The sequence below is a fragment of the Poecilia formosa genome, unplaced genomic scaffold (genome assembly GCF_000485575.1).
Source record: "Poecilia formosa unplaced genomic scaffold, Poecilia_formosa-5.1.2 Scaffold6, whole genome shotgun sequence".
In the NCBI taxonomy this organism is placed as follows: Eukaryota; Metazoa; Chordata; class Actinopteri; order Cyprinodontiformes; family Poeciliidae; genus Poecilia; species Poecilia formosa.
The window spans coordinates 4,024,621-4,051,051 of NW_006799945.1; the positions used below are offsets into that span (position 1 = coordinate 4,024,621).

The window sequence follows — 26,431 nt, forward strand, 5'->3', positions numbered from 1 at the left end:
TAAAAAAAACACATAGATTTGTGTTTAATAAATACATGGCTTCTGTCTGCAATTGTTTACATTACTTTGTGTTGGTGAGTCACATGGAATCACAATAAAATACATTGAAATATGTTGTTACATTGTCTGAAAAATGGGTTAAGGTTCGAGAGGCGGGGATTTTTTCGCAAGCCACTGTAAAATACTTTTATGTTTATTGCATGTGGATTTTAGCTATTCCTCTGGTCTAGAGTCTCTCTCCTCTCCTCACACCTCAGAACCTGGATCAGCCCTGCGGCCCAATGATGGGGCGCGCGATCAGCTGAGCTGGCATTCCTGTGGGAGTCGCGCTGCGCACAAACATTTCAAACCTCCACAGAAACAGACACATATGACTGCCATTACCTTAAGTGGATGTGTTTGGCTACTTGTCTCGCTAAATTACGCTAACCTCACACTTCAGACATGGTTTCTTTCCCCACTGAGAAAATCATTAGCAGCTAGAACGAGTCCAGATTAGGAGTCACACAAAACACATTCAACATCTGAATCTAATTCAGGGATAAAAATGTCGGTCAGCAGGTTTTACCTGGAATAAAAATAAATATATATATAAGGCTGCAAACAAAATGATCCTTCTCCATACTTTTAATTAACTTTACTTAATCTGACTGTAGAATTTTCTCAGTCGGCAGGCAATCCGTGCGCTGCAAAAACTGAGAAATTTAATCAGAAGAACTTTCTGTACACTCCGACGTGTTCCTGCAAAACCTTTTATACATTGCAAGTCTGAAAGGTCTGTCCTTAACATGGCAACCTCTTTGCACAGCAGCACTTGCTCTGACTCACTATCTGATTAAGCTGCATATGTTTAGATGATGGGAGAGGAGAGGAAAACAACCCCAGTTTCCATTAGCCTAACGGGATGGAGTCTGGCTCTAACAAGAAGCCCGCCCAAAGAGAAAGCCCACTAGAGGAGCTAATCCATTCAGCAGAAGCTAATGGGAGGGGAAGAGGGGCCCATTGTGATTTGAGGGATAGGCTAGTGCTGGCAGGCCGCTCATCACGAGTGATTATAGGAGGTGGAGCAGCGGGAACGAGCTCGGTGGGAGACTGGGAAGCGTGATTCTCTATTCGAAAGGCAAGCCTTATAGAAGCAGTAATAAGGGTTGCCGGTGCTCGAACTAAAGAGAACGCAACACATTTAGATGGGAACTGTGAGGGAAATGAGGGCAAACAGCAGGGGAAAAACACTTAGTCGGTATATGACAATTTAAAGATGAAGGAAAGAATTCAAAAAGCTCAAACTGAGAAAGACAAATGCTAAGTAAGTTTAAACCGGCTGACTCAGGTGAAAACCACACATGTTGACTCCTCACTGTGCCATCTGTTCCAATTTGGTGTAGATGAGCTCATTTTAAAAGTAGAATTGAGTTGTCAGCTAAACTTTTCATTACCATCACTGAAGCAGAAGCCAAAAAAAAAGAAGTCCTGGACTGACTCAGTAATGTGAAGAATGAGTTCAGGTCAATCATCATTTTATGAAATAGAATAAAACAAACCGCTACTAGATTGTCAATAATATATCAATGTAAAACAAGATCATCTAAATTTTGTATGTCCAACTGCATTAGAGTAACTTTGTGCTGAGAAGAAAAATGAACTGGTAGAAAAAAAAAAAAAAAATCATCCAATCTGGAAATGGACTAAATGAAGGATGTTGCTGAGTGAAACGGTTTGGTTCTTGTTGCTTTTGCTGCAGAGGTTTGATTTCAATGTTGAACTGTGTTGCTTCCACTGAGTCAACAAAGACCCAACTGTGATAGGCCCTCTACGCCACTGAAGCATGTATCAAATAAAAAGCTTAAATCTCGTTGGCCAAAAGGAGAAGAAGGAGCAAACCTCTGCAGGAAATGTCATGGAACTGTAAAATGACTGACAGATGGTTGGGAAGCTCAGGCATCTCACTGGTACTACAAAATGACTTGGCTTCAGGTGGCATTTTGACAACAATGCATGAGCAAGTTGTGTTACATAATATTTGTTGTGTTGCAAAAAGGGCTGCCTTGATGTCACAACTCTGCATAACAAAAACTCTGTTTACCGCATCGCAGTCTTCTGGGGTTTCACTACTTTTCAGATTCTCACTAGAACATCCTTTGGGGAGCAGCTTAAAATGAGCCTAAACTTTGGGGCCAGTGCAGAATGTCGCTCATTACTTGAAAACAGTTGTGCTGTGCTGTTCAGAAGGAGGACAAACACACAGTCAGGGAACAAATGGGGACCATGGAGGAGGGAAAGAAAAGGGGGGAATGCTGACATAAATAGGAACCATATAGGCCTTCTACTGTGTACAAACACTGCTTTGGCTCTTCGCTTTTTTTTGCTTTTTCTTCTCGTCGTTTACACAGAGCGCAATGAAACCCATTCGGATTCTCTAAACTGTCATGAAAGTAAGATGTCAGCAAAAGCCTTTTTAACAGCCTGTTGGACATCGACCGTCTGGCAAGCTCAAGATTGTGCTTAGAGAGGAATGCACAGATGAGGGAGTGGATAATAACAGATCAACTCACAGGCGATGCGGACGTGGGCTTTGCGGCTCTTGGTGGTCCCAGCGGAGCTCCAGGCCACACACTGACACCAGAAGTCTTCCGGCCCAAACAACTCCTCCACCTGCTGCCGGGTGATCTCTATGCTGGCCTCTCTCACAACCAGACCTGCAGAGGTAACAGAGCAAGTTTAGAGAGCAGAAACAAACTGACTCAACTTTAAAGGATTTGTTAGAAAAAAAAAGGAGAGAAAATCAAACAAGTTCCTCTCAGACGTTGTGGTATTTTGGAGGGTCAGTCTGGACTGACTAGACAAGCCTGAGTACTGAGCTGTTTTGGTCTGGGCCTTGCGGGGGCGGCCTCTCGATGTTACAGCTAACACAATCCTGTTTGCTAACTCATCTGATTAGGGCTCATTTGGATGCCAGGACCTAACAAACAGGCAAACAAACAAACAAACAAACTGGCCCTGGAACAGACGCTTCTATCAACAGCTGCCACTCTGCAGCGGACTCTGCTGCCGCCACGGTCTGCCTACATCTGTGTTTGCATATATAAGCCCATTGATATCATATGTTTCCCTAACAAAAACAGTCACAGAAGATATCAACACTTTAATTCCATTTCAGCTCAACACAAATCACATTTTTATGGCTCAGATGTGTATTAAGGAATGTGCACCAAACTGCAGACATTTAAGTGTGAAAAGAGAAGTTTATATATGTCCCATTTTGCTCTAGTTGGATGCTTTTTAGCTCCAGCAGAGCTTGAATTTTGCGTGCATCTAAGCTGGAAGCTCATATTCAAATGTGCTACAACACCTCAGCAGATTTTTTTTTTTTTTTTTAATAACACCCAGACTGTGAATTTTCCCCTTCCTCCCCCTCATCCCTTGGATGTACAGCTACATATTAAGTTTAGATATGGAAGTTGAGCAGCATGTTGGAAATAAGTTGATGTAATTTCTCTGAAGCGGTTATGCTCACGGTCAGCTCTGAGGTAAAACTGGACTGTGACATTCTGATCTGTCCCAGTTCCCACTGGGACACATTTTGTTGCATTATATTACGCCATCATTGTCAGTCTGTACTATAACCGTCACTGATGGTATAATGGTAATAAAAAAAAAAGACCATGTTAAGAAGCAGTGGGTTCATTATTCCTTTAATTTTGTGGATCACTTGCTCCGTTGAAGGTTTCCTAGTTAGGTGACAAAACAATGAAAGAGAGTTTGCTTCTGTTGTAGCAAATCTATTTCAAACCCTGCTGGGCTGTGGAACACACTGCTGTGGTGTACATTGCTTTTAAACTATCCTTTCCACTGAGAGATTTATTGTGTTTTTGTGCCTGTCAGAAATACGTCGGAGTAATGCAAAAAGTGACCTTTGGCAACCAGAGAATGAGGATGGAAGACAGCAGAGTTAGGTTTTAGACTTTTTGAAAGCTAGACTCAACAGATAAATTTAACGTATCTTTTTCATTGGGCTGGTGAGATTTTCTAGGCTTTTAAAGACCACTGTTTTATCTGTAGTTTTGATGGTACTGACTTCCTTTTTTGCTAAGATTTAGGGTCCAAAACTGGCATGATGTAGTCATCAGAAGTTCTCAGTTAACTTTAGAAATACCCAGGCCTATCTAGGCCTATCTTCAGTTTATACTCCTTGAAAGTGATTTATTACAGCAGAAAATAACTGTTGTCAATAGGACGTTATTTTGGCCCTGAACTGGCGTAATAAATTATAGACATATCTGTGTCCTCATCTGCATCAATTTTGTAATTTAATATTATTTTGCAATCTAATTCATTACAGAGTTATCCAATGTCAACTCAACCAAGACGGGCTAATATAGTACATACTGAGAATCTAAATTCACAGCAAAGGGGGATTAATTTTAAAGTAATTTAAAAATTGCTTCACAAGTTCCAAACGTGTTGAATCAGTTGAAACATCTTAATGCTCCAAGAAATAAAGTAAAAAGCCTACTTCAATTTTCCCTTGTTTAAAACCCAATGTGTGATCACATTTTAGTTGAAGGGGTTTGGCTTAACGAGCAGATTTCATATGAAAAGTGTCAGGTTCTGGCTGAATAGGAAATACAACAAGAGCGGATGGTTAAAAAATGAACATGCCATTTTATTTCAGGTTCATCGCATTAACACAGCCTTCTTGTTCCAGCAGATACACACACCAGGCACATTGACAACCAACGCACCAGCTTAGCCCTCATGTAAAATTTAAGCAGTGCGCCGACAGGCAAGGGAGCAGCCATGTCTGGAGTGTCACAATTTGCCTCTGCGTTTTTCCACACGTGTGTGTGCCACTGTAAGGAAGGAAGTACTGTTGCATGCTAATGTGCATTGCCTGAGAGAATGTTTTGTTAGCTTGATAATGTCAAGGATGGATGTTGTGCAAGTGGGAGTGTCTCTAAACAGCAACGGGAAAAATCAACAGCGGTGAAAATGATTGTACTCTCAGAATACTCCATGTCTGAAACTTACACTGGGGAAACTCGTCTCTTTTTATAGGTTTATGTTAAACATTCATGGATTTAAGTAACATGTCTGTTTTTAAATGTTACCTGTGTTGCAACAGATTAACTAAAATCCTCATGATGATCAAGTTATCAAGTCTACATTAAAAGATGTGTTTCGCTTTTAACACAATAAAAGCAAAACTGTGAACTATAATATTGCAGAAAAAAATATTTGCCCTCTTGCAAATTTCTGCAGATTTGATATTTGACATCTAAGTCTTTAAGACTATACCAAAAATTTCTAATATATGGCAAATGTAACTTGAATAAATATCTAACTTTCAGATGTTAATTGTATTTATTAAGGGACAAAAGCTTTCCATACTAACCTGACATCTTTGTTCAAAATTAACTGTCCTCAATTGTTTAATCATGAATTGATGTTTCAGGCTCATCCAGTCGCTTGAGCTGTGCTGTTGCTTGACACAATCTTTAAGGCACTGAAGTATATATCCAGCAGAATATGGGTGGTCTGTTTAGGGTGGCATGCATCCTGCTCCAATTTACATTTCATGCGCTGCTGCCAGCTTCTGCTTTGTTCCCTTCAGCCACTCCACCTCCCTGTCACCCCACTATGCACTCCGGGGTGGGAGATCTTCTTCTCATTTCCTGATGTGTGGAAGACAGGTTCAGTGGGAATATATATGCACTCATTACTCTATCAAATGCTGAGCAGCATGGCTACGGAGTGATGAAATCTGGCCTTCATTGGCTTTATTGGCTAATAAAGATTTCTTTAAGCATTTACACGTGATTTGTCAGACCGAACTGTGATTAACAACATTTCAGTTTAATTTCACAAGCTGCACCCAGACCTGATTACAGCCAGACCAGCAGAATCAAGAAGTCAATTAAATGGAGTATGTCTGACAAATCAAGTGGACTAAAAGATTTTGAATATCAGCACAACCTGTCCCGATCTAAAGAAAAAAGAACAGATGATCTATCTGTATGGGAAAATTACAATTATGAGATATTCTGTAAACTGCACAGAGACAAAAGTTCCTGGAGGGTGCGTTTTCATGTTGCATCTGACCTAAAACTAACCCAGCCTATTAAAATTTTTGAGTTAAATATGACTGAGATTTGAGGGTATTTTTTGCCACAAAGATTGAGCCAAACAGTTTTTATATGGGGGCTAATTACCAAATTCCAGGTTGACTTGTATACTCCGACTATCTTTATTTTTAATAAAATTTCTTTAATAATCATGTAAACCACAAACAAACAAAAAAATGTCTTTTTAAGAGGCCAAATACTTTTTCATAGCCCTGTAACTGTGAAGTCACCCTGACTTTATGTAGCACATCATTACAATTAAGAACACTACAGAGCATAGCATTAAATTTACAGCCATGAGGGCTGTAGTAATTGTGAACCCCAGCAGGACTAATGATGAGGGGCTGTTTCACCCAGCTACAGCAATCAGCCTCCATTCATAGCTGGCTGACACAGGGCACTTTATTAAAAATAATTCATTATTAATGTGACCATAAATGTGAGCTAGCCTCGCTCCTCACTGATAGCGCTTGGCTAACATTATTGATCAGACTGGTCAGGAAGGAGGAGGAAGCATCGGTCAATAAAGATGAGCAGAAGCAGGAAGGAGGAGTACGTGCACTCATTATCGGTCCAGATGAAGAGGACTCCCGTTTGATCATACACCTCATTTCTCAGAGGAAGTGACAAGCTGTCTCTGGTGTATATTAAACGAGCTGCTTGAAATTAATTTACCGCTCATTTGCTCGGATCAATGCTCATTTTGTTCAAAAGATACTATAACCTGCCCTCGACACCGGGAGGTAAAACATTACAGCATTCACAAAACAAAACTGGGACAGTCAAAAGTGGCAAAAGCAGCTATGACCTTTTACACTTCTCCATCCGAGTTGTAGCTACACGTGAAACATATAATGGGAGGTAGCTTTATGTACAGAGATTTCAGCGATATTCCATACTACAAATGGAGAATATAGGAGACGGCTATCACATGTACAACACCAGTACTTGGCATCGACTTCAGCAGCTATTTCAGATTTGCTGTTCGCCTGTTGGCAGCCGCCCTTACTATGGATTTTGTGTAACCTTCTCCTGACTTATGCCTTTGTACATTCTGATCTTTTGTAACCTCTATGAAAAATACGACTTTAGCTCAAGGATTTAAGAACAGTCAAACTTTGATGGAAGGTGTGAACTTTACAAGACTAAAAGCTGAGACACAATCAAAAAGTGATAAAACTTGAAGTATTAGTGTAAGGAGGTGTGCCTATGCAGCCAAGATTTTGCTGTTTTCTTGCTTCTTACTTTTACTTCCCCACTAGATCTGCATGTCGGTTGAATTTTACAGGATAACTGTCACATTAAAGGTGGAAAGTTTTGAACTTAATAATATTGGTTGCATTGTTTTATGTCACGAACACATTGAATTTCAATATGGCTGTGTAATTTTTTAAAGCCACTATATACATTATAATCAGTAAACACAGTAAACATGCACAAGTGTCCATGTAAAGGCTTAAAAAAATACCCACAACTCCTTAAAATCCCCCAAAACAAAACAACAATCTCAATTCATTAAAGCCATCTTAGATTCCAGTATGGGATAATAAAATACAGTGCGGCTCTAACAAAAGCACATAACTTCCCCCAATTCTCTACAGCAAGGGGTGAGGGGAAAGGCTAGTCCCCATTAATGCACATGTCTAGAAAGCAACAGTAAAAGTATCTAAGGCATATCTGACAGCAAGGTTGTATTCCATACCCCCGTTTCCAATTGCCTCATTTCAAAAACCTCCACTGCCGATGATTAAGCTTGTCAGAAGAATGGTTTCAACCATCATGCGGTTGCTGTTGCATTTGTTCACTGTAATTTCTAAATGGTCTCTTCAAATTTGGATTGATGTATCAATGTTTTAATACCGAGGTAAAGAGGTGTAACAGGAGACCAAAGTTTACCGGCGTCAGAGACGGAAAGGGAGGTGGTCACATATCAAAGCATCTGTGAGAGGGGACAATACTTCTGACAGAGGTGTTAATGTGATTTAGTTAATCAATATATTCAAATGTGGAACCAATTTATTGATTTTATTATAAATGGGTATTTGTGAAAAAAAAAAAAGTGTAACCTGACGGAAAAATGCTTTGTACCTCTTCAAGTAACCTAAACAAATTTTTCATGATTGTGATTTTGTTTATCTGAAGTCGTTGCCATGAGGCTGGAGACCAAATCTAACACCAGTCAGATGTTTCCCTGATGATTTAGCACAGTGGATGGTAATCGAAACATCTGTGTGATGAAAATGTTTGCACAGCTCTGCACACAACGCTAATATGAGAGTGTAAAACATCTGGATAAATACGCTACAGATACAGCCTGAAGCCTAAAATGAACACCTGCGGTTTCTGTCTTTAGTTTCTTGTACACTTAAATCTCAGTATCTGCGACTGTGCTATTTGCATAAGCTCATCAGTTCTCTCCAATATGACAGTGAGACAGAAAGAAGATAGAAGGCAGAGAAGAAAACCAAGGAGGGGAGCGATCTAGTTTCTTTAGGCTGTTATTAGTGGTATTGACCAAGCTCGCTGGTTTCTATCGGTGTTCCCTTTCTGTCAATTTGGAGAAATCAGAGAGCAAAAGAGTGGGTTGAGAGCAGCAACACACATGCACTGAGCTCCACTGGTGTACTGTGTGTTTTCTTGTTGTTGTTTTTTTTTTGTTTTTGTGCTTTGCAAGAGCATAAACGAATGAATATCTGTGCAGTAAATAGCCTGTGGATATGGCTATGTAGAGAGAGTGCCTGTATGATGTGTGGGTTGTTTTCCTTGTTGATGCTTTTGGCACAAAACCTCCTGACACAAGGGCTAAAAGCCACTACTACCTTCTCCCTGTTCTTTGTCATTATAACTAAAACACATGTCGGAATGTCTGTTTTCATGTGAACACACGCAAGGTTGCAAAAATTTCAGGATTTTCAATCGTTCCTTTTAAAATTGGTGCCTGCTGAACAAATCTGTTTGTGCATTTTAAATCACGTACAAGTGCTGGGAAACTTTTGCTGCAACTTTTAACGGCTTGCTGTTGTCTTTAATTTGATGTTTTGCCATGTAGGTCACTACGAAGAGCAACAGTGAAGCCTGTTTTTAGTCCACATCTCGATAGAAACACACTTTTAGGTCCTTGAAGCGCGTGAACACATTGCGCTCATGACCTTAAATGCTCACACTGGACTAAAGGAGCAGTGTTGGGTGTGTGTCTGTGGAAAGCTTGAAGGCATGTGTATAGGAAAACAGTTGGATGAAAAGGGTAAATGCAATGTGATTGGTACCTTTGGGCGACAGAAAGAACTCAATTCCAAATACAGCAGCCAATCAGTGCTGGCTTGTAGTGTGTAATGGTTCTGGTGCCTTCAGGGTTAGAGTTCTGGAGAAAACAACCGTGCTGGAGATTCACTACCTTCACTTCCCTTAGATGCCTCCTAAAAATATATGTGCAATCTTAAAGATAGACTTTATGATAGCTTAAACATTGTGTGTGTATTTCCAGAGCCCTTTTTTTCAGAACAAATGTATAGATTTGTAGTTCATGTAGTAACAATAAGCTAAACAAAATGTGAATGTGCAAAAATGTGGTTACATTATAATTTATGTTGACAGGTAATATCTTTCCCAAGTGAAGCATTATTTTCTTCTCTTAAAAGTCCACACAAACCTGAGAAATATGAGTTTAAGCTTTTAACAGCAAGTGAAATCTAGGTCAAGTCAAGTTCTAAATCAAACTATAAAACTTGCAACACCATATGCATTAGGAGTAGATTTAAAGACCTTGCTATGATCAGAGATCCTGATAATAAAGGAACCTTGAAGACCAAATCCTAGTATTGTCAGTATATAAGGTATTTTTGGCCTTCAACAAGCTTCTCACACTTGCTGAACAGTGAAAACAGATCACCATGTTTTAGAAAGGCGTTGAGATGCAAAATTATGTTACGTGATGGCTTTATGTTTTGACAGATCTTCATATTTATCTGACTTTCTACACGGTATTTACAACTGAGTTTTCAATTGAAGCCTGAAAAAAGATTTTGCCTTGAATGCATAGTGGAGGATTTTTGTGCAAGTGCTCCAGATGTATCTTATTGCTTTAATAAGTAACAAAATACACTGGAGTATGGAATAAGATCGTCATCTTTTTATTGGCCAGTAGTTGCCAATCCAACATCGAGGTAGCACATAACACAGTGTGATTGGAAACAAAGGCTCAGAAATAAAGTCGCTAGCCAGGCACAACTAGCTTAGACTAGTCTCTTGGATAACACCTGCAGGTTCACACAAACCATTAACAAGGCTGTGGTTTTGTTTTTGACTGGCTCCATAGCAACAGCACAGATGACAATAGGAGGTGCGGACATCTTTTGGCCATCTTGATATAAGGTCAGAAAAAAATCTTCAAAGAAAAAGCTCTTGGCATTTACCTAACGCTAGCAAAGAATTTAGAAATTTTGCTTGGTGAATAGTTCTTCAACAAGTCGCTTTCCGTGTAGACTAAAATAAAGATCGTCCTATCTGCAGGATTCTCAGCTAGGCGGGTTTCACTTTAGATGATCATAACAGGTGAGCTCGCTTATTTTCAGCTTGTCTATGGAAAAATAGAAATCTTCTGTTGTGGCAGAAAAGTCCCATGGTAGAAATTTCCAGTAAGATTTGCTGGAAAGTTTTCAGAAAGGAGGTTTTGCTTTTCAGTCATTGATATGTGGAAGAGTTGAGCGTGTATGAGATGTTAGTTGAGAGATTATCAAAAGGCAATACAAAAACAATCATCAACATCCTAGACACTTTTTATGTTTGAGAGTCTGTTTTGATATATTTGTCAAGGTCACTTGAATCTCCATCGGGTCCAGTTCAGGAGATGTTGGGTATGGTTGCACAAAACGCTTAAAATCAACATCATTAACAGCAACACAGCACCAACAAATACACATAATGATACTAAAAAGTTAAATATCCAGAAAATGTGTAGTTGGATGCTTAATATTCCTTTTGTTAGTGATTGTTGTTCAAATTAAAATGATTCTGAATAATCTTTATCAAATCAATAACAATAAAGGAGTTGATTAAAAAAAGTTCAAAGCTCCACTCCAGATGTGACCCTTGTCCCTTCTCCTTAGATCTGAATGAGGTCACTCCAGGTGCTCTGGCTTTTCCGCACAAGCTAACACACACATGCAAGTCTAATTTGTTGCTGCAAATTAGTCACAAATGTGTTTTTCTATGTATCTGTGTTAGCATTGCTTATGGACCAACTTAGCAACCAAGATAATCCCCAGGGAAGGAGATAACCCCCGATGGGGGGATATTATACTAATCAAAAGTTGAGTCAACAGAGCATTGGCATCAAGCACAATTTGTGATACTTTAGCAAAATCATTTCTTTAACAAACAACCTGTGCAGCACATGTTCCACGAATGTGATGTTTTTACTGACCAGAGTTTTCGTCCACCCTCTCCTCCACGGTGTGCTCCTTTTGGTGAACCCACTCACTGTTGCACTTGAAGTAGATCTGAGTGGCAGGCGTGGCTTTGCAGTACAGGTTAACTGGCTTGTTCTTCACAATGTAGGCCTCCTCCGGCTCCATCAAAAATACTGGGAGTGGCTCGGGGGGATCTGAGGGAAACGTTTCGGGCAGCTCACCCAGACCAATGAAGTCATCGTCAACTGCAAAGAGAAAAACTCTGTCACATGATGGGAGAAGGAGGGAAGACATTGAAGAACTAGCGAAGACAGACATAAAAGCAATTATGGAAAAAGCGAAGATGAGTTTGGAGAGAAAAAAGGAGGCAGAAGACAGCGGGAGAGTATTATAACCAGCCTTTGGATGAGATAATCCACTTCGCAGAGCACACACAGTGAAATCCCTATCATTTGATATTTTGGAATGTTTACACAAGTGTTTTAGAGCGCAGGAAATTCTGGGATTCCTCTCAGGCCAATAAGCCTGCATGGATTTACAGAAATTCGCCCTCACTTGGTCAAACCACAACCAGCGATTGCTGAGCAATGAAAGAGCAGTGACGCCAGCCAGAGCCAATAACGAGAAACAGAATTTGTAGGTTGACTCCGAGGAACTAAAGTTATAAGCTCTTCTAGCTGTGCCTCCAATTTGCTCTTGTCTTCTCCCTCTTTGTCACTCTTTCTCACGCACACACACACACAAACACCAGCTCACGCCGACAACCCGGATGCAGGCAGCACATCTAATGACCTCGGGCTTTTGGCACAGTTTGTGCCATGTGCCATTCCTCAGATACTTCTGCAGTAGACAGATACGCTTCCCTGTAATTACAAGTCTCTTTCATCTCTGTGTCTTAAATCACAAACGCTCAGCTGCATGTGCGTGCGCACACAAGTGCACAAACACACAAAGAAAAGCTCACAGTCGCACAAATACACAGGCGCGCATGCCCAAGTGGGCCCGGCTAACTTTCTAACTCTTTGAAGAAAGCAGGATAAGGCCTATTCGCCACCCTATTTGTCACCTCCAGAACTGTTCTATTCTTACCATTGAACCGGTAGACATCAATTATTCACGAGTGTGAAAGAAAGAAGGCAGAGTAATAGAGACAGAGACACAGAGGGAAACAGAAGGAAGGAGCAGTGAGAGCAGCTGAGCCAGACAGACATAGATTGATGTGTAGGAATTGAGCTGGGCAGACAGACCGAAACGTAACGCAGGAGGACAGGAACAGGAAGCCAGACTCTTCGGATAACAACCGAGTTTATCGGCCCAATCAGTAATTTTTCCATGGCCCTCCATCTATCTGCCTCCCTGACCTGTGTGGACATGATGGAGTCTTGTTGTCTGACAGAAGTTGCCTCGTGAATGCTTTTGGGAGCACTAAATAACATCTTGACTGAGCAGATATCTCCCTGTGATGTTGCTCTAATATTATCTATCCCTCCATACCTGCCAGCGGACTGAGGCTGATTGCTGGGAAATGAAAGTGCAGGAGGAGCCAATTCTCAAATGAACAAAGCAAACCTCAGCGAGGTGAAAGAGTGTGTGCCGTTACAGTGTCTTGGAAAAGTATTCATACCCCTTAAACGGTTTCACAGTTTGGTACTTTATCTATGCATTATATTGGGATTTTACACAAAAACATGCATTGCATAGTAGAAAATGTAAAGCGCACAAACCCATATTATGTTATTTAGACCTCTCTAAGTCAAATCTAAAAACAACAGCTGCAGGTTTTATTTGGGTGTTTCTTTGGCAGCTTGACTTACATTTGTGTACCTGTTTGGAAAAATAGCTCAAATTAAGATATTTTGGATGGACATCATATTTGAACATAAACTTTCAAATCTTGCCATAGATTTAGCAGTCATTCCTGTAAGAATATTGGTTCAATTTCGACAACAGAATGTATACAGAATATGGAAAGATTTGTGGGGTTTTTTGTCCTCTAAAAAACAAAATACATTTTTTTAATAGTTATTCAATTTCAAAATACATTTACAGCTTTATTCCATGAATTAAAATATGTTTTAATGAAGCTTGTTTGTCAGATCAAAAGTAAGTTTCCAAAATAAGCATGCTTTTCTTTAAGTTCATATTTTTGCATTATTTATTTTTCTTTTTTTTACTGCTCTGATCTAATATTCTAAACTTAAATGTCTAGCTTTTTACTGGCTGTAAGTGTAACACAATCCATCCATCCATCCATCTTCTTGACAACTATGACCAGCTTCCCTCATCCTGCTTCTCCAGCATGATGCTGCCACCACTGTGTTACACTATAGGGAGGGATGTTGTGTTCAAAATGATGTCAAGTGTTACTTTTCTGCCACACATAACATTTTGGATGTAAAACCAATATATATTTTTTTGTTTCACCAAACCAGAGCACCTACTTTGACATGTTCCCTGGGGCACCTACATGGATCTGGAAACAAAACTACTTGTAGCTTTCTGTCAAAAGAGTCGTCTTGTTAACATATTCTCCAACATGTTCTGCAGCTTCTCCAGTGTTACCATGTGTCTACTGGCTCCTCCTCAGATCATTTCTCCTATTGTTGGCCCTGTCAATTTAAGTGTACTGGGCATGTCTTGTTAGGCTTACAAGTTGTGCCTTACTTTTTGAGTTTTTAGATGATAGATTGAACACTCCTATGTAATATTCAACGGCTGATATATTATTTTGCAACTTGTGCCTGATTTAAGTTTTTTTTTTTTTTTTTTCCCCTGAGATGTTTCCTGCGTTCGTTGGTCGTCAAGAAGTTTTTTGTTTGCTAATGTTCTCCAACAATTGTCTTTCACAGAACAGCTGGATTCACACAAAGAATAAGTCTTACACAGATTTATTACAGTAGTTCTTCTGAAAGCAATTAGCTGTACCAGATGTTTTTTTTAGGGGTGTCGGAATAAAAAGAAATGCATGTCAGACTTTTAAAATTGTAAAGATTTTTCTAGAACTTACACTGAAGTTTGTGAGCTCAAGATGTACTGAAACTTTTCCATCAAAAAAAGAAAAGTTGGAAACTTTCTCCTCCATTCAATTTTGCGAGTAATGTCTTCATAAAGCTGAAGTCTTATTCACCAGACCTTGGGTTAGTCTTTTCTTTTGTGCAACATAGTCCTCAGTCCACCCACATACTCAGCCAAAGGGACCATGACCCAGAAACAGGCAAAGAGAGCCAAGGAAACTCATTAAAGATTGTGTTAGCCTTCTTTCGCCCTCCATTCCCATTATCTCTCCATCTTTCTCTCCCTCCTGGCTCTGTTGCCTCTGTCAAACTCTGAGGCAGAAAGATCTGAGGCGGCCATGAAAGTGCAGCTCCCTTACAACCAAAGAGAGGCACGCGTCTAATGTGCTTGTGCACATACAAACGCTCACAATGGTTCCACGCACACCGGCGCACACGACTTTGCTCGCAGATATTCGATTCGAACTCACCAGCTTCCTTAGTCCTAGAAATAATAAATTCAAGCGTTTTGCATGAGCTCTGCAGTAAAAAAAAAAAAGAAAGAAAGAAAGAAAATCAGCAAAGGAGTATAAAAGGAAACCTCATGACAATATGAGAAACCCTGACTTTTACCAGTTCTTCTGCCTCCCATCACTTGGCATTTCAGCATCTTTCAGCTCGCATGCGAGAAACAGTAAAACTAAAGAGACGTCTTTACAAAAAATTTTTCTTAAGCCCTATTTTTTTCCAAAATGTGAAATGAAATGCTTTTCCTCTCAGTTTTGAAGTTGTATCCTTTTTAGTAAAAGCATTAATAAAGAATGCTCCCCCTGTTTGATATGCACTTTAGATTTTCCTTAAGCATTTGTATTACTCTGCTTTTCTTTTAATACAAACCCCCCTGAACAATCTCCAAATTGAGTGTTTAAAATTTTATGAAATATATCCTCGCAGCGCTTTTCTTTTAATCATGTTTTGCTCTGTAATTGGGGTAAGTTTTTCTAATTCATATGTTAATTATGTGTGACTCTATAATCGAATATTGCAAGGCACAAACTGAATATTACCTGTATTTAATAGGCGCTCCATATCTCACCAGCAAAAAAAAAATAATAATAATAATAAATCATATAAAAACAGATACTCAAGTGAGAGCTTGTCAAGTGGATACAAATGTCAAATACTTCACTGCCGATGAATTAATCAGATATGAGCAACCACAGACCAGAAGGATGAAAATGGGCTGAACTTTACAATCAGACTTCCTTCACCTTGAGTCAAACTGAAATAACATAGTAGATGATAGTGATGGATGATAATGTTTAGAGCTGGTCAAAGCCAATCAACTAGTCTAATGAAGCCCATGTTGTATAGCGTGTTCTAAATCAAAACATACAAGGCAGCAAAATAGAGCTGAATGAGACGCAAAGCAATATGTTCTCATGTGAGACAAAATAAACATGATGATTCCCACTGAAATGGAATTAATATTAGTGACAGGCTGAATGACGGTGGTAGTTGATAGCACTGCCGCCTTGCAGAAAACCGATCCTGGGTTCAAATCCTGGCCTTGGTCTTCTGCGTGGAATTTGCATGTTGTAACATTTTAAAAATCAGTGAGAACCAACAAAATTGCTAAACATAAAATAAGAAATAAAAACTGTAAAACTCAATAAAATACTGTAAAGAAATCCATGCAAAAGTGTGAGTAGCAGCTGACATAAAATAAAATACATAAAATAAAATAAAATCCAAATAAATTCTAGAGCTACTAGGTTGAGAACAAAACCCAAACGGTGAGTCTGCAAAGAAAATTTAAGGAATATCTAGTAATATCTACAAGGCCTTTCTAATTCATAATGACTACAGTTTTGAAATTTCAACTACAAAAACCAGATCGGTCTTTGGCACATTCAGCAACAACCGGTCAGCTCTAAAATGGACAAGCAGCCAGTGCTGAGAGTGTGGCTGAATAGGCTCGTCATTGTTTCCCCCCACAGAACTGTATGTGAAAAGAGAAAAAGGTGCAAAGGGTTGTATGTTTTGCCAAAAGTACATCAAACTCCAAACGGATGAAAAGATGGCATGGCAAAGTCCTGAATAATGACCCCCAAACCTCTCTGACAAGTAATAAAAGAAGATCCAAGATGTAGTGTGTTCTTTAATGGTTGAACCACTTACTTGTCCTTGTGACAGATGTGGAAGGTTTTCACTGACTGAATACAAGTAAAAGATCAAGAAAGAAAAGGTCATGATAAGGGGGCGCAGTTAAAGTCAAGGCAACATACCTGGACGGAGTAGCAGCCAGTGGTGTTGACCATGAGTCTCTTATTCGCTGTGTATTCAAGTAATAAATTCTTTATAACTACTTTATAATTATTCTAAGTGCTGTTGAATAGGTTCTGAGCAACTACAGCTGAATACCCTACATAAAACAAGCTGCATATTTTATATTATTCAAATATCTATATTTTACCTTGAAAAACATGAAGGCTGCTTCAGAAAAAATACAAAACCGCAGTACAGAAAATCAAAACTGCACAAACTGCACCACAGGTAAATCATTTAAGCACATTACAGCATATAGAGTACACCGAACAGACTGCATGTTGTATGGTTGCGGTGTATTCGGTGTGTACAGCACTTCATTACAAAGGGAATCAAGGGATCTTGTGGCACAAGATTAAAATTTCACTTACTGGATTAGGGACATTCTTTTCTATGCTTACTCTGCACCACACGTGATTTTATCAGCAGCTATGCCACCCTGCAGCTCTCAGAGTATCTCTATTGCATCGTTTCGCAGTAACACAACTGCTTCTCAAATATTGCAGCAATGACCCAATAATAACATTATATGTTCTCATGAAACAGTATGCAGATGCTTTGTGTGCACTGATGAAGACCTCAGGATGGTGGAAACTGTGGAGTGAAAGTGGCTCCTTGGCCAAGTTATGTGAGCTATTATTATTACCTAATGTGGAGGCAATCAAAAAGCACGGTCAGTCGATGGCATCACAGTAAAAGTTGCATTTCCACACCCTTCAAACCAACACAAATATTTCAGACATGTTATAATGCATGTCTGAAATATTTGTTTCCTTACATCTAGGCACCTAGGAGGTCAGCAGCCTTGCCATTAGACAAGCCTAAAAGAAATTCATGCTCTGATCAAGCCTGGATTTAAATATTCCACTCTGGTTGCATGTTTTCTTCAAAACGCAGTTTGTAGTTAATGAAATATTTAATTATGAAAGAAAAGTGGGGATATTCTCAAAAAATATTGCTAAAGTCACTTGTCTCATTCTCATATGTTCAGCTGTTGGTCTCATGAGCTGAATGTTTTTCACTACAGAAATAAGAAATGTTGCCCAAGACTGGACATTGTTCAGTGTGTGAAGGCATGTTTTAGAACCTAATAAAATGCTGGGGATCTGACGGTGCTGTGGAAGATAAGCTGTCTCTATCAGTGCTGGAGCAGATTTATTGTCCAAAGAAAAGTGATGTGCCGGTGAGACCGATGTTTCCCCTTCATCAGGGGTAAGTCGAGCGTGAACAAGGAACAAATCCTCTTTATTTCATTTCTTTGTCTTTTTTTATCCATATCTCCTCATCTCACTAATCCTTCTAATTATTAACACACACACAGGGAAAGTCCAGGCAAAACATTGGTGAATTATCATCCAGTTATCTCTCAGCTGGGGATTTTACAAGGCAGAATTTTCTTGTTGCCTCTACTCAGCTGTCATCTCAGTTATTAAAAGGTCGATCAGTTCTACCTATAAATGTGCTTTAGACACACCTACTGATTTTACTGAGTGAACATAAACTATGGTAATGACTCTTTCTGCCCAACAGTATTGGCCTAAATAAAGAGTTATACATCCCACTGGCCTCAATCAATACACACGGTCCTTTCAACAGCATCTCCTTTCAAAACCTTTAAAAGAAAAAGGCAACACAGGTTTAAATTCATTTCTTTGTATCAGTGTTCTCTTGCAATTTCTCTACTAGCTCAGTGTTTCATGCAAACTCCTATATTTACACACCCTGACCCAAGGTAAAGATCTAGACTCCCAATAATACACACAGACCGGTGCTTAAATAATGCTAGATGAACTAGTAAGATCCAAAAGAGTTACAAATTTCACTAAAACCCTGACCTCTCACAAAATCTAGCAAAACCAGTATATTCTAAGAATTGCTCTATAAAAAAAACCATCATCTGGAAAATTTGCTTCTAAATTCCGATTTGTGAATTTTCAGAGAAAATCTCACGACTTTTAGAGAGAACAAGCCATCTCCACCAAGATAAAAGTTGCTTTCTGCTAACTTTGCAATGTTGGTCATGTATTTCGCTTTGGGTGTGTTTGCATGTTCTCTCTGATCGTCATCCCTGACCTTCACTCGGTTCTCTCGGGCAGCACCCTGGCAGGTGGCAGCTGGTCTTTGCCAGGGTCATGCCAAGCATCGGTCACTGTCTCTCCAGTCACATCAATGCCAGAAGAGACAAGGTCAAAATATGATGATAATAAACCTCATCTACTTTAAAGTTTATGTTAAAAGGAGGCAGGATTTAAAAAAAAAAAATCTATCGCATATTTAGATAGTAAGATATTAGATTGTAAAGATATCAAACTCTTATGTGAATAAAACTAAAACAAAAAAGTGGCAAATGACAGAAAGTCTTTAAACAAAATGAAAAGGAAGACAATACTTAGTCCTGTGATGAGGTGAAAAAGAGGTAAGCAGAGACCTGCATGGACCAGTTTAGTAAAATGATCTGAAAAGAGGTTACGAAAAGATGAGATTCTTTGGAGAAAAAAAATGAAAAAAAGTCGAAATTAGGGTGAAAATAATACTTCTGTAAATGGTTGGAGAGAGCAATAGTGTGAGCTACTTCAAAAAAAGAAGCTGCACCAGCTATTTTTCTTACTTAATGTTCATGTGAAATATGAGCTTATTGAACCTCCTTTTTTAAGCCAAAAGAAATTATCTTCACTCCACATGCACACCAGTTTAGACAAATCTCACTTCAGTCTCAGTCCTAAAACTCCTTCAAGGGACACGAGTAGCAAATTAACAGTCGTTAAAAATAGTAAGCAGTGTCTGTTTACACTGCTGCTGATGGGCTTCAGCCCATTGATTGGCTCTCTGCTTCTCATTCCTCAATAGACTGATTTCGTTTGAGCTCAGGAAACACTTTGGTCAATCCCACGAGAGAACTGACCTTACAAACATATAGTGATGAGATTCAAAGGTAAGAAAGCAAAGCCCAATTCTTGTTGCAAAATGAAAATTAAAGGATGCTCATCATCATTTCTGCAGCATGCCCATTGTATCTGTGTTTGGGCTTGTGGTTCATTCAATGCCCATGGAAAAAGTTGGGAATTACATAAAGATGAAAGAATAGCATCAAATACACAAACCAGACCACCATGGCTATCCAAGATGAAAGTAATGACATAAATTTAACAGTTCATATGGCAGTTTGTCCGGTGAAATGTTGTCTAGCATTGAGATTGACCATATTGTGATTTATCAGCAGATTTTTAAACTATCTGGCTCTGAAATGTAACATTTGGCTCTGAATTAGAGAAGTATTGGAGACTAACACTCCCTCAGATGTTTCAGAATGTAGCAACTCAGTTTTGACAGGTACCAGTACATTTTCTTATTTTACTCAGGCGCTGGCAGCTTTCACATTATTGCATTTCACATATAAAATACTGATTGAACTTGGAGCATTGTGCTTGTCAGAGCTGGTCATCCCTTTTATGCCCCTATGTTATCTACATTCCCAGGGCCGCTTTAGGTTGGATGTTGCAAAAGTTTACATAAAACTGCTGGAGTGTGAGTTGTTTTTTGTTTTTTTCCTATTCTGCACACTAGCACTATGAAACCATCTACCTCTAGATATTAGACAGGCATGTTCAACTAATCTTTTGCCATTTGTCCTTAATTTCAAAAATCTTTCCTTTGCTTGATTTCTGGTCACTGTATTGTGCTTTTTATTGACATATTTATTTCATTTACCACTCTCTTGATTGATTTGACATAGCTTTGTTATTGAGGTCTGTTGCCACTTTTGATAAAATAAGTGCTTGGTTTTTTTATGTCTCTTCTTTTACAAACATTACATGGTAGCATAGTGCATCAGGTTAGTATGGAAGCTGAACATATTTAAAACATATTTCAAATCTTTATCATGAGTACCAATGTAACTGAACTCTTATTTATTTATTTATTTTTTTGCTACTTTTCTCCTTTTTCCATTTGATGTTTTCTTACTATTACCTTTATTTTGGGATGCTTTTTTTCTTCACCTAACAGGCCAAACCCCCTCCCCTCAAATCCCCATCCATCTATTTGCTCATGGATGAAAAGTCTCCTTGGTGGTTGATTGGAGAATGATGCCGCTACTTAGAGAGTCAGAGTCCATCGGCACTGAGGAAGAATAGTAGCAAGGAGACAGAGAAAAGCTCCAGAGGAGAAGTGGCTCCCTGGGGCGTTGTAGCCGTGATGGGTGAGCTGTCAAACGCCCCATTGTCCAAATTACCCTGCAAGCACCATGTCACCACACGGGACTAATTTACGGAGCGGTCTGGCACACACATTGCTTGGAGAGAAGTCCGAGGGAGGGACAACAGAGGAGAGGGGTGTAAAGGAGAGTGGGGCATCTGGCCAAACACCTTCAAGAGGTACAACGGTGGTTTGAGTACAACCAGTACAAGACGGACCCAATTAACTTCACGCAGGTTTGATCGCTGCTGTCTTTATGCTTGGAGTCTTCAGTGACATGTGTCAATATTAATATGTCACGCTCGCATGCTTTCCCGCCCACCCACCATCACAGCCCATGCATTCAGTGATGCACAAACACTTTAATCCAGTTCAAAGCGGCCGCTGCATAACTCCCCTGCTTGACTTCACTTCCTGACGACTGGTCGTTTCTGCACAAGCTGGCAGACCCATTCACTTGTCAACCGTCACACCCCTGGGTGCCCAAAGCCAGACAGGGCCGTCACCCTGCCCCACCCTGACCGGTGGGCTGTGGAGTAAAGCTGCTCCTGTCAGAGGAGACATGCGGCACTCCCTGACCCCCTCACTGTGCCCAACAGCCTGAGGAGATGCTCTGAATTTGGTTAATTGGCCAATAGCAGTGGGACGTGAAATTCGGCTAAAGACTAAAAGAATAGAAATAAAATAGAACAAGAAAAATATCAACCAAGTCCAGTGCTTCCTGCAGCCTTAATAGTTAGACTTTAGTTCATTTTTTTATTTCACTCTTAGGGGCATCCTGTTAATGTCTACAACCAGAAAGGTGGCCCCTTCTGAAAATAGAGAAACGTGAGAATTTCCACAAGAAAGCAAATAGTAATACAAAAAAAAAGAATAAATAAACAAATAGACAATTGTGCACTTTGAACGCATCAACATTACCCATAAGATAAAATCAAGTTAAATTGAGTCTTAAAATGAAAACTTTTATATATGTCTAAAGCCAGTCATAGACATCAAATGGCTGTCTGCATTTTAGCTGAGATAAGCTGAAATATGAATTAGTTTTGCTTGTGAGGGGAGACGAAGTCTGGAGCTTTTACTTTCAAGCATTTTTGCACTTGTCGCATCCTATTGAACTCTGTACGTCATGCAGCTTCAGCAGTAATCAGAATTTCAAAGGATAACTGGATATGCAGAGTGAAATCAGGCCAACGGGTAGATTCAGTGTTGAAATGACATTTATCACTCTATAATTTTCTCAGGGTTAAGGTTGGGTTTTTAAGCATGCAACCCTGGTTTTATGACTTAGCAGTAAAAATCTAGGTATTATGTAGTGTTTCTTTACTTGTCTTACCAGGGCTGTCAATTTTTCAGCTTTTAAAAACATCTGAATTAGCATTCTGCGTCAGTAAATACAAAATTGTTTTTGTCCACAACAAAAAGGAAGGGGATGATCAGTGCTGCCAAACTTTATGCACCACAAATCCAGATGAAATTCTTCGTCAGTTTTGAAATGGCAACTTTTTAAAAGCCGTGGTCGAAACGTTTCATTGTAAAAACAGATTTTACAACTAACTTTAACTAGAGATGGTTATGGTTATGATGCCTATGCAATGAAAACATAACATAAGACGCTTTGTTCACTTCAGAGCTAAAAAAAATAGACAACAGTTTATAAAATGAAGAGATATTTACACACTTACATTTTGACAGCGGTTCAGTGGGTTATCAGCACATCAAATTAAAGAGGCTTTGCTTCTTCGTGCCTGGATTATTATAATGCATAGCCATGTCTAACCAAAACCTCCCTACATGGGTTGCAGGCTGTTCAGAGTGCTGCTTCCAGGCTGCTGACAACATCACCCAAATTCTCACTGCTGCCAATGCGTCTACATTTGCTCCTGGTGTATTTTTGAGTGCATCGTAAGATTCTTGTTCTGAGTAGGTAGAGCGTTTCATGGGCAGCCACTGAGTTATATCAGAGAACTTTTTCATTGATTTGTCCCCAGCAGGTTCCTGAGGCACCGCGATCAGGACCTTCTGATAGCTGCCCACACTGAGGTGAAAACAAAAGATAGCAGCGCTTTTTCTTTACTGGCTGTTCCTTGGGTGCTGAGATCAGCAAACTCTGTAGCTTCCTTTGAAAGCCAGTTAAAAGCTTCTCTTTTTAAATTTGTGTTGTTAAACATTTCTTGTGTTAGTGTTTATTGAGAAGCACTTTGCAATCTTTATACATGAAAAGTGCTATATAAAAAAGGTTTTCCTTAGATTACTTACTGCCAGAATGACATTTGGGTTAGGCTCAAATTTGTACATTTAAAAGGAAAATGGCACATAATTCAAAAAAATAAGTTAAAGTTTGTTGCATAGGGAAGAAAACGACCTTGGTTATGTTTAAATCCTGCTAAAATTGCTTAAATCTGCTTTAGCAATATTAGACAAAATTTACCATTTAGTCAAGAGATCTATGAACAGTTTGGTTAAATTTGTTCATTCAAACATATTTTCTACATAAAGATTCTAAGGCAGCGTGTCAAAATGAATGCATCGTTACATGGTTTAGAATCCATACAACGTTGCAGCGATTCCCTGAAAACACAAAGCTAAATTTCTCCATCATTTGTTTATTTTGTGGTTTCTGTGCTGCACAAAAATGTAAATTGGCTGAAGAGGAGGCACTGCCTCCACACATGTCCACACATACTTCACACGTGCCCACCTTGCGCGTGTATCCTGAAGCATTTTAAATGTCCCAGCCTTTTCTCAAACAAGGAAGGAAGGAAAGCCTTCGGAGGCAGTCCTGCATCTGAAGGACATTACAAACTAGAAGTGTGTCAGAATGTGTGAGACAAAGTCTCCTGAGCACAGTGTACTCTCCATGTCTGTCATTGAATGTGGCCGCCTGCTTATTCCCTGGAGAAACATGAGGACGTACATACGCATCCACCATACCCACATCAACACCCTAAATCTCATTCTCACTATCTTGTCAATCAAACAGCAAGGTAAGGGGAAAATAAAAAGTCAAGTAGAGATATTAGGCTATTTTCTTTCCTCTTCAAAGTTGCTTGTTCAGCTTGTCATAAAATAAGAAAAAAAAAGTATTCTCCCATTATGAAGCGCTAAAAGGCTGCACTGACAGCACTCTTTAGTAAGGAAGTTGTTACTCCAGGAAGATAGATCAAAGTGAGCTATTTTCAACATAATAATGTGTAAAAATGAATAAATACATAAAGTCAGAGCTAAACAGAAGAGTTATTTAAAAGAATGTATTTTTTTTACAGAAGCATGATGGCTTTTAATTTAGGTAAGTACAACAAGGAGTGAGACTATGACAGGTTTTAATTATTTTTGCTCTTTCTGCACATCATACTTTTGCAATTTGGGGCATTTTTTCAGCCACAGGTGGTGATGGTTTCTACGCACCTGAGGAATGTTTTGAATTAACCCAGAACAGACTTCAGTGGATCCTAGCAAAACTGAATGCAGTGGAGTTCATATATATTCTGCATATATTCTATATTAGCAGCAGAAAATAGCCTAATTACACATTTTCCATAGCGCATGTCTAAAATATTTGGGAAGAATAAAACACCTCAGTGCAATGTTACTTGACACATTATTGGCTAGTGTTTACAAATCAGCCAGTCCAGGAGTGCCTTTAAGTTTCCTTGCTGCCAGTTGGTTGCACCCCCAAGAGGATAAGGAAGACCATAGACGTTAGCTTCTACGATAGAGCAAAGACTGTATGGATTCAAGCACATCGACATATATTTGGTGTTTGAACTGTTAAGATATGCATTTATAAGCATTTTGAGGGGGGTTTCAAGTTTTGGTTGATTTCAGCTATTCTCGGCCAGTTGTTGTCCCTAAACCCACCAAATACCAGGGTCCACTCAACAGCAAACATGTTTTATTGCATTCTTTTGCTCTTATGACAACCTGTCAGAAACTATGTTGAATCTGTGTCTAGAGTTCTTAGGAAATCTAAGAGTCAAAAATCTGTACATTTAATTAATGATTTGAGGACTAGAAACAAACACAAACAACAAATAAGAGTTACATTTTCTTAACAACAGTTCTTAAGAGGAAATTAGATTTGGCAAGTAAAAGCTGCACAAAAACCGTAGATCAAAGGCTGGCAATATCTCTTTTGCTATTTTTCTAAACTGCATCCTTTCCTGTGCTGAATAAAGAAACCTGCCAGCGTGTACAAAGGGACTCAAATATGATGGAATATGAGAAGACCAGGATTTACTATCTGCTGTAATGCACCAGGCATGGGTGCATGCCCTAATTCAGGCTTTGACAGTGAGTGGTGTTAGGTATTTGCATGTGAGTTCTTGTGTCTATGCGTGATGGTAGAATTAATGTGACATGGCAGGTGTAATGCAGAATCATAAATCTCTGGCCCGGGGACACCAGAGGGGGAGCAGGAGGCGATATACATTAAAGGGCACACGCACGCCGCAGCTCGGATGCCGATAATAAAAACAAGACCCAGCCGCGACAGCCAGCTAAAAGACACGACTCCGTATCTGGCCCCGAGGGCTGTGACATGCACTCACACAGTCAGACACACAAAAAACACCAACTCTATCCGCTCTTCTCGCCGTTTATGATGCCACTTTCAGCCCGACAGCTCGAGTGTTAGATGTGGCTGTAATGCTGTTAAAATCTTAATACTGTTATACAAGCTTGCTGTTGTACAACATGCTAAAATCTTTACTTACTGTGCATGCTGCATCACGTGGGACTAAAAGCAGCATGACAGCGCTTCATTTGGGAATTGTGCTGTCGCAGCTCAACGCAGACGACACATTCTAACGCAGCTCATTGTCAAAATAAGCCTGACCAGCTGATCAGCATGTCTCTCAACAGACTGCTCAACAACTGTCACTATCAGATTCGATGCTCATTTGTTGCACTAATGCTTTTAATCCCAATTACTGATACATGCTTAGTGTACATGTACAATACCAGTCACATATTTAGGGCCTTGCAAAAATACTCTTCCCAGTTGAACTTTTTTCATTTGTCATATATGCACATTTTATTACACTTAAATATATTTGATTGAGATATTATGCAATTCACTAGCAAAAGGTGAGACAAGATACTTTATTGTCTATTGAATGTATGCAAGATGAGAAGTTTCCTTCAGCATCTACCAATAAAAAGACCAAAGTGGTTAATTGTGAAGTATGATAAAATGCTACACTCGTCTCAAACATTCCTACAAGTTTAACATTTTAAAAGTGTGATGAACGTCTCCGTCCAGCCCCATGGAGTATACAACTGTAGAACCGCTTTCTGCAGCAGTTACAACTGGAAAATGTCTGAGGTTTGTCTCTATCAACTTTGCAAATGTAGAGAAATGTTTGTGAATTATTCAAACCTATGT

The 26,431-nt window shown here is 39.4% G+C and overlaps 1 protein-coding gene across 4 annotated transcripts in view; it reads right to left on the reverse strand.

The window, feature by feature from the left end:
• Positions 1-26,431, reverse strand: part of unc5cb (unc-5 netrin receptor Cb) — a 148,437-nt gene that overhangs the window by 48,825 nt on the left and 73,181 nt on the right. For all 4 annotated transcript variants that reach the window (XM_007568483.2, XM_016679987.1, XM_007568490.2 and 1 more), the window contains exons 2-3: positions 11,545-11,775; positions 2,553-2,696 (exon numbers count right to left, since the gene is read on the reverse strand). In XM_007568483.2, coding sequence (XP_007568545.1) covers positions 2,553-2,696; positions 11,545-11,775 — 375 coding nt within the window. The remainder of the gene's footprint in view (positions 1-2,552; positions 2,697-11,544; positions 11,776-26,431) is intronic.